Source organism: Crocuta crocuta, unplaced genomic scaffold (assembly GCF_008692635.1).
Source record: "Crocuta crocuta isolate KB4526 unplaced genomic scaffold, BGI_CrCroc_1.0 scaffold289, whole genome shotgun sequence".
NCBI lineage: Eukaryota > Metazoa > Chordata > Mammalia > Carnivora > Hyaenidae > Crocuta > Crocuta crocuta.
The window spans coordinates 722,197-732,857 of NW_027533264.1; the positions used below are offsets into that span (position 1 = coordinate 722,197).

General features: G+C 58.1%; 2 protein-coding genes across 9 annotated transcripts in view; one reads left to right on the forward strand and one right to left on the reverse strand.

Moving 5' to 3' along the window:
• The window catches only part of RUNDC3A (RUN domain containing 3A), a 9,261-nt gene extending 5,999 nt beyond the window's left edge, over positions 1 to 3,262 (forward strand). For 2 of the 3 annotated variants that reach the window (XM_077747691.1, XM_077747692.1), the window contains exons 6-11: positions 51 to 152; positions 291 to 456; positions 517 to 671; positions 1,238 to 1,375; positions 1,495 to 1,601; positions 2,031 to 2,518. In XM_077747691.1, coding sequence (XP_077603817.1) covers positions 51 to 152; positions 291 to 456; positions 517 to 671; positions 1,238 to 1,375; positions 1,495 to 1,601; positions 2,031 to 2,050 — 688 coding nt within the window. In that variant the 3' untranslated portion in view covers positions 2,051 to 2,518. Of the gene's footprint in view, positions 1 to 50; positions 153 to 290; positions 457 to 516; positions 672 to 1,237; positions 1,376 to 1,494; positions 1,602 to 2,030; positions 2,519 to 2,655 lie in introns of those variants that run through there. The other variant, XM_077747690.1, reaches the window with a different exon arrangement.
• Positions 3,263 to 3,912: 650 nt separating this feature from the next.
• SLC25A39 (solute carrier family 25 member 39) lies at positions 3,913 to 8,208 on the reverse strand. Of its 6 annotated transcripts, none has more exons than XM_077747686.1 (12): positions 8,143 to 8,208; positions 7,213 to 7,312; positions 7,021 to 7,080; positions 6,849 to 6,893; positions 6,482 to 6,591; positions 6,079 to 6,146; positions 5,810 to 5,934; positions 5,457 to 5,630; positions 5,000 to 5,109; positions 4,689 to 4,770; positions 4,529 to 4,609; positions 3,913 to 4,434 (listed from the first exon to the last, which is right to left on the reverse strand). In XM_077747686.1, exons 2-12 carry the CDS (start codon positions 7,295 to 7,297, stop codon positions 4,319 to 4,321), a joined length of 1,056 nt encoding a protein of 351 aa, XP_077603812.1. In that variant the 5' UTR covers positions 7,298 to 7,312; positions 8,143 to 8,208; the 3' UTR covers positions 3,913 to 4,318. The 6 variants fall into 6 exon arrangements, with proteins under 6 accessions (XP_077603812.1, XP_077603809.1, XP_077603810.1 ...); XM_077747683.1 differs by having other exon boundaries at positions 6,482 to 6,615; XM_077747684.1 differs by having other exon boundaries at positions 6,482 to 6,615; positions 8,092 to 8,196.
• Positions 8,209 to 10,661: the final 2,453 nt, after the last annotated feature.

Sequence of the window (10,661 nt, forward strand, 5' to 3'; positions counted from 1 at the left end):
GGGTTTAACCGCGAATGTCCACATTCCTATCTCCTCATACCCTCCCCCAACCTGTGGTTCCTCCGCCCCAGCTTCTGCCTCAAGGGCGAAGTGCTGGACGGGAAGACCCCCGTGGTCATCGATTACACACCCTACCTAAAGTTCACCCAGAGGTGAGCAGCACGGTTGCCGCGATGGGCGCGGGGATGGCGGGCAGGGGTCAGGCTGGGCAGGCGTCCGGGTCCCTCCGCCCACGGGGTCGGCGGGGGCGGGGGGCAGAGCGGCGGTGCCCACCGCTCCTTCCCTCCAAGCTACGACTACCTGACGGACGAGGAGGAGCGGCACAGCGCCGAGAGCAGCACCAGCGAGGACAACTCGCCCGAGCACCCGTACCTGCCGCTCGTCACCGACGAGGACAGCTGGTACAGCAAATGGCACAAGATGGAACAGAAGTTCCGCATCGTCTACGCGCAGAAGGTGCGTGATGCCGCGGCGGGGGAGCGGGTTGGCTGGGGAGGGAGGGGGCGGGNCCCGCAGGGCTACCTGGAGGAGCTGGTGCGCCTGCGCGAGTCGCAGCTGAAGGACCTGGAGGCGGAGAACCGGCGGCTGCAGCCCCAGCTGGAGGAGGCGGCGGNTGATCTCCTCACCTCCATTCCACCCCCCCCCCCCCCCAGTGAACTAAATGACTCTCAGCATAAGATCCAGGGCTCCCCACTCCATCCATCAGCTAGCATGGCACTAGAACCTTACTCCCAGGACCCCAACATTACTCATAAGGACCTCAAGTGGTACTTAGCAACCTTCAACACCATCCCGTTATTCCCTCTGATCCACAATCACTGACCATTATCTCTACAGTGACCCCTGACTTCACGGCTACTCATCCCCAATAGATCCCCCCCCCTTAAACCATTTCATCACCCTGGGGCCTCCCAGCAGCAGTCCCCAAGACCCTCCATTACCCTTTAGGATTCCCACTCTATTCTGTATCCACTCCACAGAGTGGAGTCCCCAAACTCCTCATTATGCCCTCCATCCCCCAATATGAGCACGCCAAATCCCCATCACCTCTCTAACCCCCAGTACCCTCCACTGACTCCCAGGATCTGCCCTACTGATCCCCAACATTCTATCCCCGTTTCTGCTACCCAGGTTTCATTCCTAACCCCACCACCACCTCTTTCTCAGCCTTCCCACCCCCACCCCCCCACTTCTGCTGCCTCTCCTAGTCAGTCCTGACCCCTCCTCCCCATCCCAGGACAGGTCTGATCCCCGGTGACCACGTTCCCCTGGCCCAGGGTTCCAAAGAGCTCACTACGCCCCTGGTCAACCAATGGCCGTCACTGGGAACGCTCAATGGGGCGGAGGGTGCCAACAACCCCAAGCTCTACCGGAGGTAAGCCTCAGCCAGGCTCAGCTTGGGCCCGAGTGCCGGCCCTTACCGGGAAGAGGGGCGCCGGGAGGGCAGGGGGCTGTAGGCCTCTGCCTGCACACCAGCCCTCTGCTCTGCCACAGACACAGTTTCATGAGCACGGAGCCGCTGTCAGCTGAAGCCAGTCTGAGCTCGGACTCCCAGCGCCTGGGAGAGGGCAAACGGGATGAGGAGCCCTGGGGCCCCATCGGTGAGCCCCCAACCCGGCACCCAACACTTCCTAGAAGGGCCGAGGCCAGGCCTTGGGGCCTATGGTCAGGCCCTGGCCAATTCCCTCCTTCATTCAGCTCTTCCAGAGAGCTTAGCACAGCAATTAGGAGTTTGGTCTGGGTGGTTGGGCAGACCCTAGTGCCAACACCAGCTGTGCCTCCTCCAGTGCCAGCCTGGTCAATCACTTCACCTGGCTGAGCACTTCTCATCTGGAAAATGGGCATGCCGATTGAAATGACCACCCATGTTGGCATATGGTGAGGGCTCAATGGCTTTTTGGCATGACGACCTCCTCAGGGGGCTCACAAATTCCCCGGGGAGTTCTCTGCCTAACTGATTTGCTCTGATCTCCTGCACTCTGTGAACCGCTTGCCTGACCATTGTTTCCCCCCTTTTCTTTGGCTGCCAGGAAGCTCAGAGCCAAATTAGTGGCTCTCTTCAAGCGAATGTCCAGGACTTCAACGCATGCATTTTATGTTGCCCTCCCCTGGCTTCACCTTGGTTCCCCGCCCTAGTTTTCCCGGTGCCTGGACTTCTGCCTTTTCTTTCTAAAACCCACACTGTACTGGATGATTCTAGATCTTCTTTGGGACGAGGCAGGCTATGGACGTGGAAGCCCCCCTTCCCCACACTGTTTGTGACTGTCTGTGTGTCTGTCTCCCCACCAGACTGTGAGCTCCGTGAGGGCAGGGACCATGTCTCGTCCGTTCTCTGTATCCCCAGTGCTTTGGAACGGAACAAGTGCTCACCGTGTGTTTAATAAACAGACAGAGAGGATGAACCTTGGGGGGAGACAGAGACATAAACTGACGATTACAATACAGTGTCCCTGGCACTGTGCATGGCATGCGCAGACGCTTATCAAGGTTTAATTGAAAATGGCAAATATTCCAGAAATGAGGAAAATTTCCTGGGGGGGGGGAGGTCATTTGAGGGCTGCTCCTTCACGCTCCTTCGCCTGCACCACCGCCCTCCCTCCCAGCTCACACACAGGCAGACCAGTTGGCTTGGCCTCACCCACCCTCTCTCCCCAGGGAAGGACCCCACGCCCTCCATGCTGGGTCTCTGCGGCTCCCTGGCCTCCATCCCCAGCTGCAAGTCCCTGGCGAGCTTCAAATCCAACGAGTGCCTGGTGAGCGACAGTCCTGAGGGCAGCCCGGCGCTGAGCCCCAGCTGAGGAGCGGCGTGGGCGGTGCCAGCCCCCCTCCCCCCCGCCAGGGGCACAGACACCTGCCGCCTTTCCTCAGAGTCCTCCAATCCAGGCCACTTTTCCAGAGAACGCTGCCCACCCAGCCGTGGGTCTCTTGCGAAAGGCACCCTTTGCTTCTTGCCCATTTTAGCTTTCTGCCCAAGGGAGCAGGAGCTGCAAAGGGAAGCCAGTTGGGCCAGGATGCAGGGGACACCATGGCCACAGGGAACCCTTGGGAAAGCCTGTTGCATTCTTCTGGTGACCCTGGCGCCTGGCTGGCTCTTCTTCGCTCATCCCCACCACCCTCCTCAGGAGCTGGTGGCCCAGCCTCAGCACCCCCACCACCCACACCTCTTCAGTCCGTCCTCGCGGCTTCCCTGGGGTCCCTCCCTTCCTCAGTCCCCGGGGCAGGGGCTCTGAGGGGATCAGGCAAATAAAAACCAGAAGACTGAGGGCAACCTTGTCTGTGGGGGGAGCTGGGACCGTGCACTGTCCTGAGGCGGCACAGTCCGAGAGCTGGTGCCGGGCCCACAACCGAGGTTTGACACTAGACGAGATAGAATGGGTGCGTGCCCTGCAGGAGCAGACCGGTCAGAAGGATTCTGGGAATAGGTGGCTTTTATAAGCAGGGCCCCAGATACTGGGCCTGTCCGCAGCAGACCTATAAATGCCCCATTCAGCCCGATACTCTTAATAACTTGTTTGGCCTCGAGCACAGAAGACACTGGACATCCTGGGGGCCGGGTGGAAGAGGCAAGCCCTGGCAGGGCCCTACTCTCCTTCGTTACCCTGAGCAAGTCAGCTTTGGCCCAAAGTTGCAGACCCAAAGAAGCAACCTCCCTCCTCTACTGGTCACCGAAGTGTGCCCTTGGGTAGAGGTCTCACCACCTTCCACCCTGGCCCTAACACCACCTGCCACCCCCAGCTCCGGGTCCTTGCACCGACCCAGCTCTCACTGAATAAGGGGGTGCTTTATATGGGTACCACCTGGGCAGTAGAAGCCGACCTCAAGGTCCCTTCCAGGCCCCCTCTGTGCAAATCACTCACCAAGTCCCACTTCCCTCCCCACCCCTGACCCCCCTGCACTCACAGGCACCGGAGAGAAGTTCATCATCTTTAGACTCAAGGAATGAACAGGGAAGGGGGCAGACTACACCAGGCCCAGGGTTTTGTGGCTCCCAGAGGCAGACCCAGCTACAGCAAACACAGGGAAACGGTGGGAAGGGAGGGGGCAGTTATCAGATTTGGTCTTGAACTTGGTGGGGGGGAGGGAGCTGGAAAAGTGATTATCCTTGGGGCTTGGGAATGAGGACCAGCAGGAAGCAAGCTGTTGTAGGGGGGACTTTGGCAGACCTAGAGGGGCAGCCCCCTACCCCTGGAGCTCATAGTTGCGAGAGAAGGGGAAGCAAACCCCTCCCCTCAGTGCTGAGGACAAGGCACTTGGCTCAGTCTCCTTCTGCCCCACCCCCACCCATGGAGAAGATGGGCTCCTTGTCCCCTGGCTCCTTTCAAGAGCCCAGAGGCTGTTCTCTGTTGAGCCTCTGGAAGAAGCTTTTGCCAAACTCGTAAGTGCTGATCATGATGGCACAGGAAGGGGCAGCCTTGATGATCCTCGGGAGAAAGCCTGCGATGGGGGAGACGGAGACTAGGGTCAGAGACCAGGATCCTGGGGGGGCCCAGTCCTTCTGGGGCTTGGACAGACACACACAGACACTCACCTGCAAAGAGTCCCCTGGTGCCTGACTCAGCCCGGATCCTCCGTAACAGCAGCCAGGTTGAGTCGGCACGTGGGGGCGTCACTGTGAACACAAGGCACCACCCAGTCAGACCCCACTCAGGCCCCCACCTGCCCGGCCCCACACCAGCCGGAACCTTCACCTTTCACGGCCTCCACCGCTCCTAGTGCGACCTGCCGTTGAGTCTTCACCACGTCAAAGGGTAGAGTCAGGATGGCTGCCACCTAGTAGGGGTGGGGAGAGGGCTGGTCTCCATTCCCTGGACCACCCCCCCGCCCATGCATCCCACCAGGGTCTGCCGACCTTAGCTAGGACTTTACTAGGGAGGGCGGGCCTGACCTCAACGGGCGGCCACGTGCCATGGCACGAGCACTCTCCTCTTGAGCACCATCAACAACCTCGGGGCCTCCCAAGGGCACATCTGCTAGCCTCACTCCAGCCTCATCAACTCACCGTCCCTGAGATGCCGCCAGCCACAAAGCTGATGCCCACGGACGTTTGGTCTTTCGGCCTGAGCCCACTCAGCCAGCTCTTCACCAGCTCGTAGTTGAACCAGTACAGGGCTTTGGGGCGGGAGGGCACACTCATTAGAGTTGGAGAGGGCAGCGGGGTGGCCCCAGACCTCTGATCTGCCACAGCATCTTGATGTGACAAGCCCTCCCTCCCGGTAACGAAGACCAAAGACCGAAGACCGCCTATTACATGCAGTGGGCCCTCTGCAGAGATTTACTTTTGAAAACCTAGGTGAATACCCTCCCTGCTGGGCCCATTTCACAGATGAGATATTCCAAAGCCCAGAGGAGTTAAGGGATTTCAAAGTCAGTAATAGCACAGCTGGGATTTAACTGTAGAACTCTCAGGAGTTCTCCAAAGGCTCCACGACCCCAGCCCCTGCACCCCTGATTCCTACCTGAAAAGGGCACATCCCGAAGGGCAGTGGGGCCCCAGCCCAGCCACAGCGAGCGCCAGCCGCCCTGAGCCATGGCAGCCCGGACGCAGGCCCCCAGCTCTCGGTACGACACGTGCTGAGCCTGCAGCTTTGTCCGCACCAGCTCCAAGGGGCTGATCACAGTCACGGTTCCCACTGAGGGGAAGGGTGGGGAGGGGTCAGCTCACAGGTCCCAATGGCAGCCCGTCCCAGGATCTGGGGGCCCCAGAGATCCCTCCACCCCAAAGCTGCCAGATACTGGGGCTGGAAGCCAGGACCAGACTCAAGCACAGGTGGGGGCCAGAGAGAGATCAAGGGCCCAAGGCGGTGCTCACAGCGGGCTAGTGCGCCAGCCGCCATGGGTGCGTAGAAGTCAGAAGTCAAGGCTCGACCACAAAGGAAGGCCTTGAGTTGGTCATAGGCGGTGAAGTAGATGGCAGTGGCCGGCACAGTCATGACCCTGGGGGTGTGAACAGAGGTTAGCTGGGACTCCCAACGGCTCCCAAACCTCCCAGGCCTCCCCTGCCCCAGCCAGCCAACAGGGGAGTAAGGGATCAGAGGAGCCCAGCAAGGAAAAGCAAATACACAAGACTGGGATACTCACAAGGTGGCTGGGAGGCCGCTCCACAGGGTCCTAGTGCCTTCGTGTCTCACGATCTTCACAAAGGCATCCTGGCCAAGCAGGAGGAAGGGGGAATGTGAATAAGGTCCATGATGGGGCTAACCCACACTTGGCCCCAGCCTGATGCCCTCACCTCTGCCCACCCACAGCCCAGAATCCAGGCGATACTCCCTTAGGCCCCCACACAATCACCCACTTCGCTCCAAGTAGACTCCTGTTCACCTTTCAAAACCTCACAGAGGCGCTACCTCCTCAGGGAAGCCCTTCCCAAACTGAATGGACCACCTCTACTCGCTTGGCACCACTCGTTCTTTCCTGGGTCTGCGCCGTGACCAATGCTAAGCCCTTGGGAAAACCTAGAGACCCAGCTGAGGGCACAGCTCACCAGGGTGCCCGTGAAGCGTGTGGGGTCCTGAAACCAGGTGGCACAGCGGGCACCATTTGGGCAGAGGTACAGGGGCTCCAGGACACCATTGCAGTACAGGACGCATTTCCCTGCGGATCGGAGAGAGGAGGGCACTGGGGAAGGGGAGGGCGCGTTAGGATGACTGTGCCCCGGAACCCTGCAGGGAGGTGGTGAGACCCCATCCCTAGAGGGCCAGCAGAGGCTGTGGTCCCTGGGTGGACCTTCCTGACAGAGGGCTCGCTGATATGACCTGGAAGTGTGTGCTAGAGCTGTGGAGCCCTCAGGTCCCCTGGGGACGCTCCCCTGGACCTTCACAACCCGCCCCCCCGTGGCTTGGGGAACTCACATTTAGCGTAGGGGAGGCTCCAGAGTCTAGAGGAAGGCATCAGCTCTAAAATACAAGGCAGTCCCTTAAGTCAGGAGCGCCCCCCCCCCACCTGCTCCAGGGCCCCTATCTCTGGAAGACCCTTGTTTTACCCAGGCACCACCCCACGCTGGCCCCAGGGTCCCGCACTCACCACTGGCCACCGAGGGGCGCTGAGACTGCAAGCGTACCTTCACCACGTCCAGGGGTGTCACTGGAGGGGGAGGGCAGGTCTGAAGGCTCCTCAAGGATCCCAACACTGACCCCTCCTCCAGGACCAGGTTCCCCTCCAATCTTTGGTCTGCCCAGACCCCAGCTGCCCCCACCCCACCTCCCCAGATCTTACTGAAGAGGGAGGTGACCACAGCTCCGGTGCCTGAGGCCACCATTTGTTGGAGGGGGCTGATGCCCCCAGGGTCCTGGTCAGCCATCTTGTAGCTTCAATTCTGAAAAACAAACAGGTCAACTGGAGTCACAACTCCCAAAAATAGGAGTCAGCGGGAGGGGGAGAAAGGGATTTGATGCACTCACTTAACATGGATTCAAGTGACTTCTCACAATAATCTTTTAAGGCAGTTACTGTCAGCTCTATTTCGCCAATTAAAAAACAAGAGATTCAGAGAGGTAAGGTGACCTGACCAAGGTCACTGTGGGAGTAGTTAGGAAGGAAGCCTGGGCAGTTAGTTACTCATTGGTTAAGAGGCAATAAAGGCCCACTGCCATTCTCTCATCTGGGCAACACAGAACTACGGTGGCCCCTCCTCGGGGCAGGCACCGGGTTTGGCCCTGAGGACCCAAAGATGAAAACGTCTGAGTCGTTCCCCAGAGCCCCTCACTCCCGAGGCAAGCACTTGCGAGCTCCGAGTCACCGGGCCTGGAAGGTGGGGCCGAGCAAAGAGGGAAACGTGTAAACAAATCCAATGGCCGCGAAAGGACCGTCCGCTCTCTCGGGACTGCAGGCGAAGTCCCCGGCCCTCCCCCTCCCCCTCCTCCCGAGGCCGGAAGGGCCAGTCCCCAGCCTAGATGGGAAGGACAGAGAGACTGGGGCCGGGGGTTGGGCCGCGAGGAAGGGAAGTAGCTTTGGGGAGATAGGATCTCTCCTTGTCCCTCGGAGACACTCCGGTCGCGCGCTCAGCGGACGGCCGGTGGGACCGAGTAGGTCGGCCCGATGGCTCACGATTCCAGGCCCCCAGCCCAGGCTCCCCAAGACCTCGGGGGGACCCACCTCCACCCGTGCCCGGAGCCGGGCCCTCAATCCCGGTCCAGCTCCCCCCACCTGGCTCTAGGCCGGTGCTCGCGCTGCGCGGCGCCTCGGGCCCGGCGGGCCCATGGCGGCTCCTCGNTTTAGGGCTCCGAGAGGAGCCCGAATTTAGGGGCGGGAGAGTGCAAACCGTAACGCATGAAGTGGCCTCAGGTGGAAAGGGTAGGAGAGAAGGTGACTTTGCATTCCCTTCCCCGCCCCGTCAAGAGGAGGTCTGAAATTACAGCAGATCATTTTATAAATTGTATGTAAAAGCGAGAACCAAGCTTCTTTTTTTTTTGTAAATGTTTTATTTATTTCTAGGAGAGAGAGAGAGAGACAGCATGAGCAGGGGGAGGGTCAGAGAGAGGGAGTCACAGACTCCGAAACAGGCTCCACGCTCTGAGCTGGCAGTCAGCGCAGCGCCGGATGCGGGGCCCAAACCCACGGATTGTGAGATCGAGACCCGAGCCGAAGTCGGACGCTTGACCAACTGAGCCACCNTTCCCCGCCCCGTCAAGAGGAGGTCTGAAATTACAGCCGATCATTTTATAAATTGTATGTAAAAGAGAAAACAAGCTTCTTTTTTTTTTTTTTTTAAATGTTTTATTTATTTCTAGGAGAGAGAGAGAGAGACAGCATGAGCAGGGGGAGGGTCAGAGAGAGGGAGTCACAGACTCCGAAACAGGCTCCAGGCTCTGAGCTGGCAGTCAGCGCAGAGCCGGATGCGGGGCCCAAACCCACGAACTGCGAGATCATGACCCAAGCGAAAGTCGGACGCTTAACCCACTAAGCCACCCAGGCGCCCCCGAGAACCAAGCTTCTATTAAGGTCTTTCACAGCCTCCAAGTTATAGTTTACACAAACACGTTCCCAGTCAAGAACCTTGAGATTACTCTCCCCATCCTACCGAGGAGGAAACTTGTGTGAGGGCCTTGTGTGTGATGACTGCTAACGTGAAGTGGAACCAGACTCCTCTCACGCAACCTCCCATTTTGCAAATAAGAAAATGGAGGCGTAAGAGGCCAAATCACACCAAGGTCACTCAAATGAAAGAGCCAGAATTCAAACCCCCATGTGCCTGAGTCCAGAGGAGCTCTCACCCCACCCCATTCTGAACCTAGGTTCTCTGCTCCCAGCCTTGACCTCACCTGCTGGAGGTTTTATCTACTCGGACCTTGGGCTCAAGAACTCGAAGAAATACAGGTTGTGCCTCAAGATCAGAGCACGTGGGAGGCAGGGGCCTGGCTGCAACCTCGAGGAGGCCACCTCTAGCAAATATCTTAAAGCATATATGCCTTGGGGTGCCTGGGTGGCTCCGTCGGTTGAGCGTCTGACTTGGGCTCAGGTCATGATCTCACAGTTCCGTGGATTCAAGCCCTGCATCGGGCTCTGTGCTGACAGCTCAGAGCCTGGAGCCTGCTTGGGGTTCTGTGTCTCCCTCTCTCTCTCTGCCCCTCCCCATCTCACAGTCTATCTCTCTCTCAAAAATGAATACATGTTAAAAAAATTTTTTTAAAGCCTCTGTGCCTTAGTTTCCCCCCTTTATAAAACGAGCTGATGGGGCCAATAATGTACCCATCTCACAGTACATTATGTGAAGATTTAGGAAGTTAATAGGAAGTTAATCAATTAACAGCTGTGAAGTGCTTAGACCCTTGTCTATCCTGTGGCAAACGCTCCATGACTGTTATTATTATTGATTGCCCATCCCCGGGACCTGTGGCATAGAATGTTCTGGAAAGGGCCTTTGGAGCAACCAGGTTTTGGTCCTACTTCTGCCTCCAAATGCAGGCACAGATAGTAATAATTCCTTATGCACCTCCTTGCCCAGAACCAAAATCATACAGCTGCAAAGTAGCAGTCGGAATCCAAACTTGGTGACCTCTGAGCCTCAGTTTCCACAGTAAATAAGAGGCTTGCATTCCACTTCTGGTTTTCTTCTTGCAAGAGGAAGCCTTTGAGATTTATGGCTATGCCTCAGTTTCCTCATCTGAAAATGAGAATATGTCATTCATCCTACCTCACTTACAGACTCCTAGCTAAAGTGACATCCGTGAAAGCCCTGTGAAGAGTCGACAAATGGTTCTGTGGCTCCTGACAGGACCCCAGAGTTGATCGGATCACGGTCCCTGCCTTCCTCCACTGCTAAATACTTTGAGCCTGAGAAAACCTTGGGGCATCACTGGTGTGAGCAAAGCCCAGTGCAGGGGCAGCAGTCTGGGCTGGTGGGGGAGCTTATCCGTGGGCAGCGAGACACCACTAGAGCTACTGGATGTATCTCCCAAGGATGGTCATGGCGGCCACAGGGCAGAGCAGGAGTCTTGAGACGCCCGTGAAACTCTGGGGCCCTGGCTAGACTCCCCTGCCTGGAGACCCGAGGAGGAAGCAGGCACTGTCCTGGCTCACTTGGCCATGGGTCACATTGACCACATACCCAGTAATCCTTCCAGAGGCAGCACGTAGCCACACGTGGCCATCACCGGCCTCCTCATCAGATGGAGAGCCAGAAACTCCTTTCAATCATAAAAAGGGAGAAAATAGTACCAGCCTGA

What these genes read in the sequence shown, in the direction of transcription:
- SLC25A39 (XM_077747683.1), bottom strand. Translation starts at nt 7,297, where the DNA reads ATGGCTGACCAGGACCCTGGGGGCATCAGCCCCCTCCAACAAATGGTG. An exon ending in CACGCTTCACGGGCACCCTG is followed by an intron (nt 6,147 to 6,481) that starts GTGAGCTGTGCC and finishes CTGCTTGGCCAG; the next exon opens with GATGCCTTTGTGAAGATCGT. An exon ending in CACCAGGGGACTCTTTGCAG is followed by an intron (nt 4,435 to 4,528) that starts GTGAGTGTCTGT and finishes CCCCCATCGCAG; the next exon opens with GCTTTCTCCCGAGGATCATC.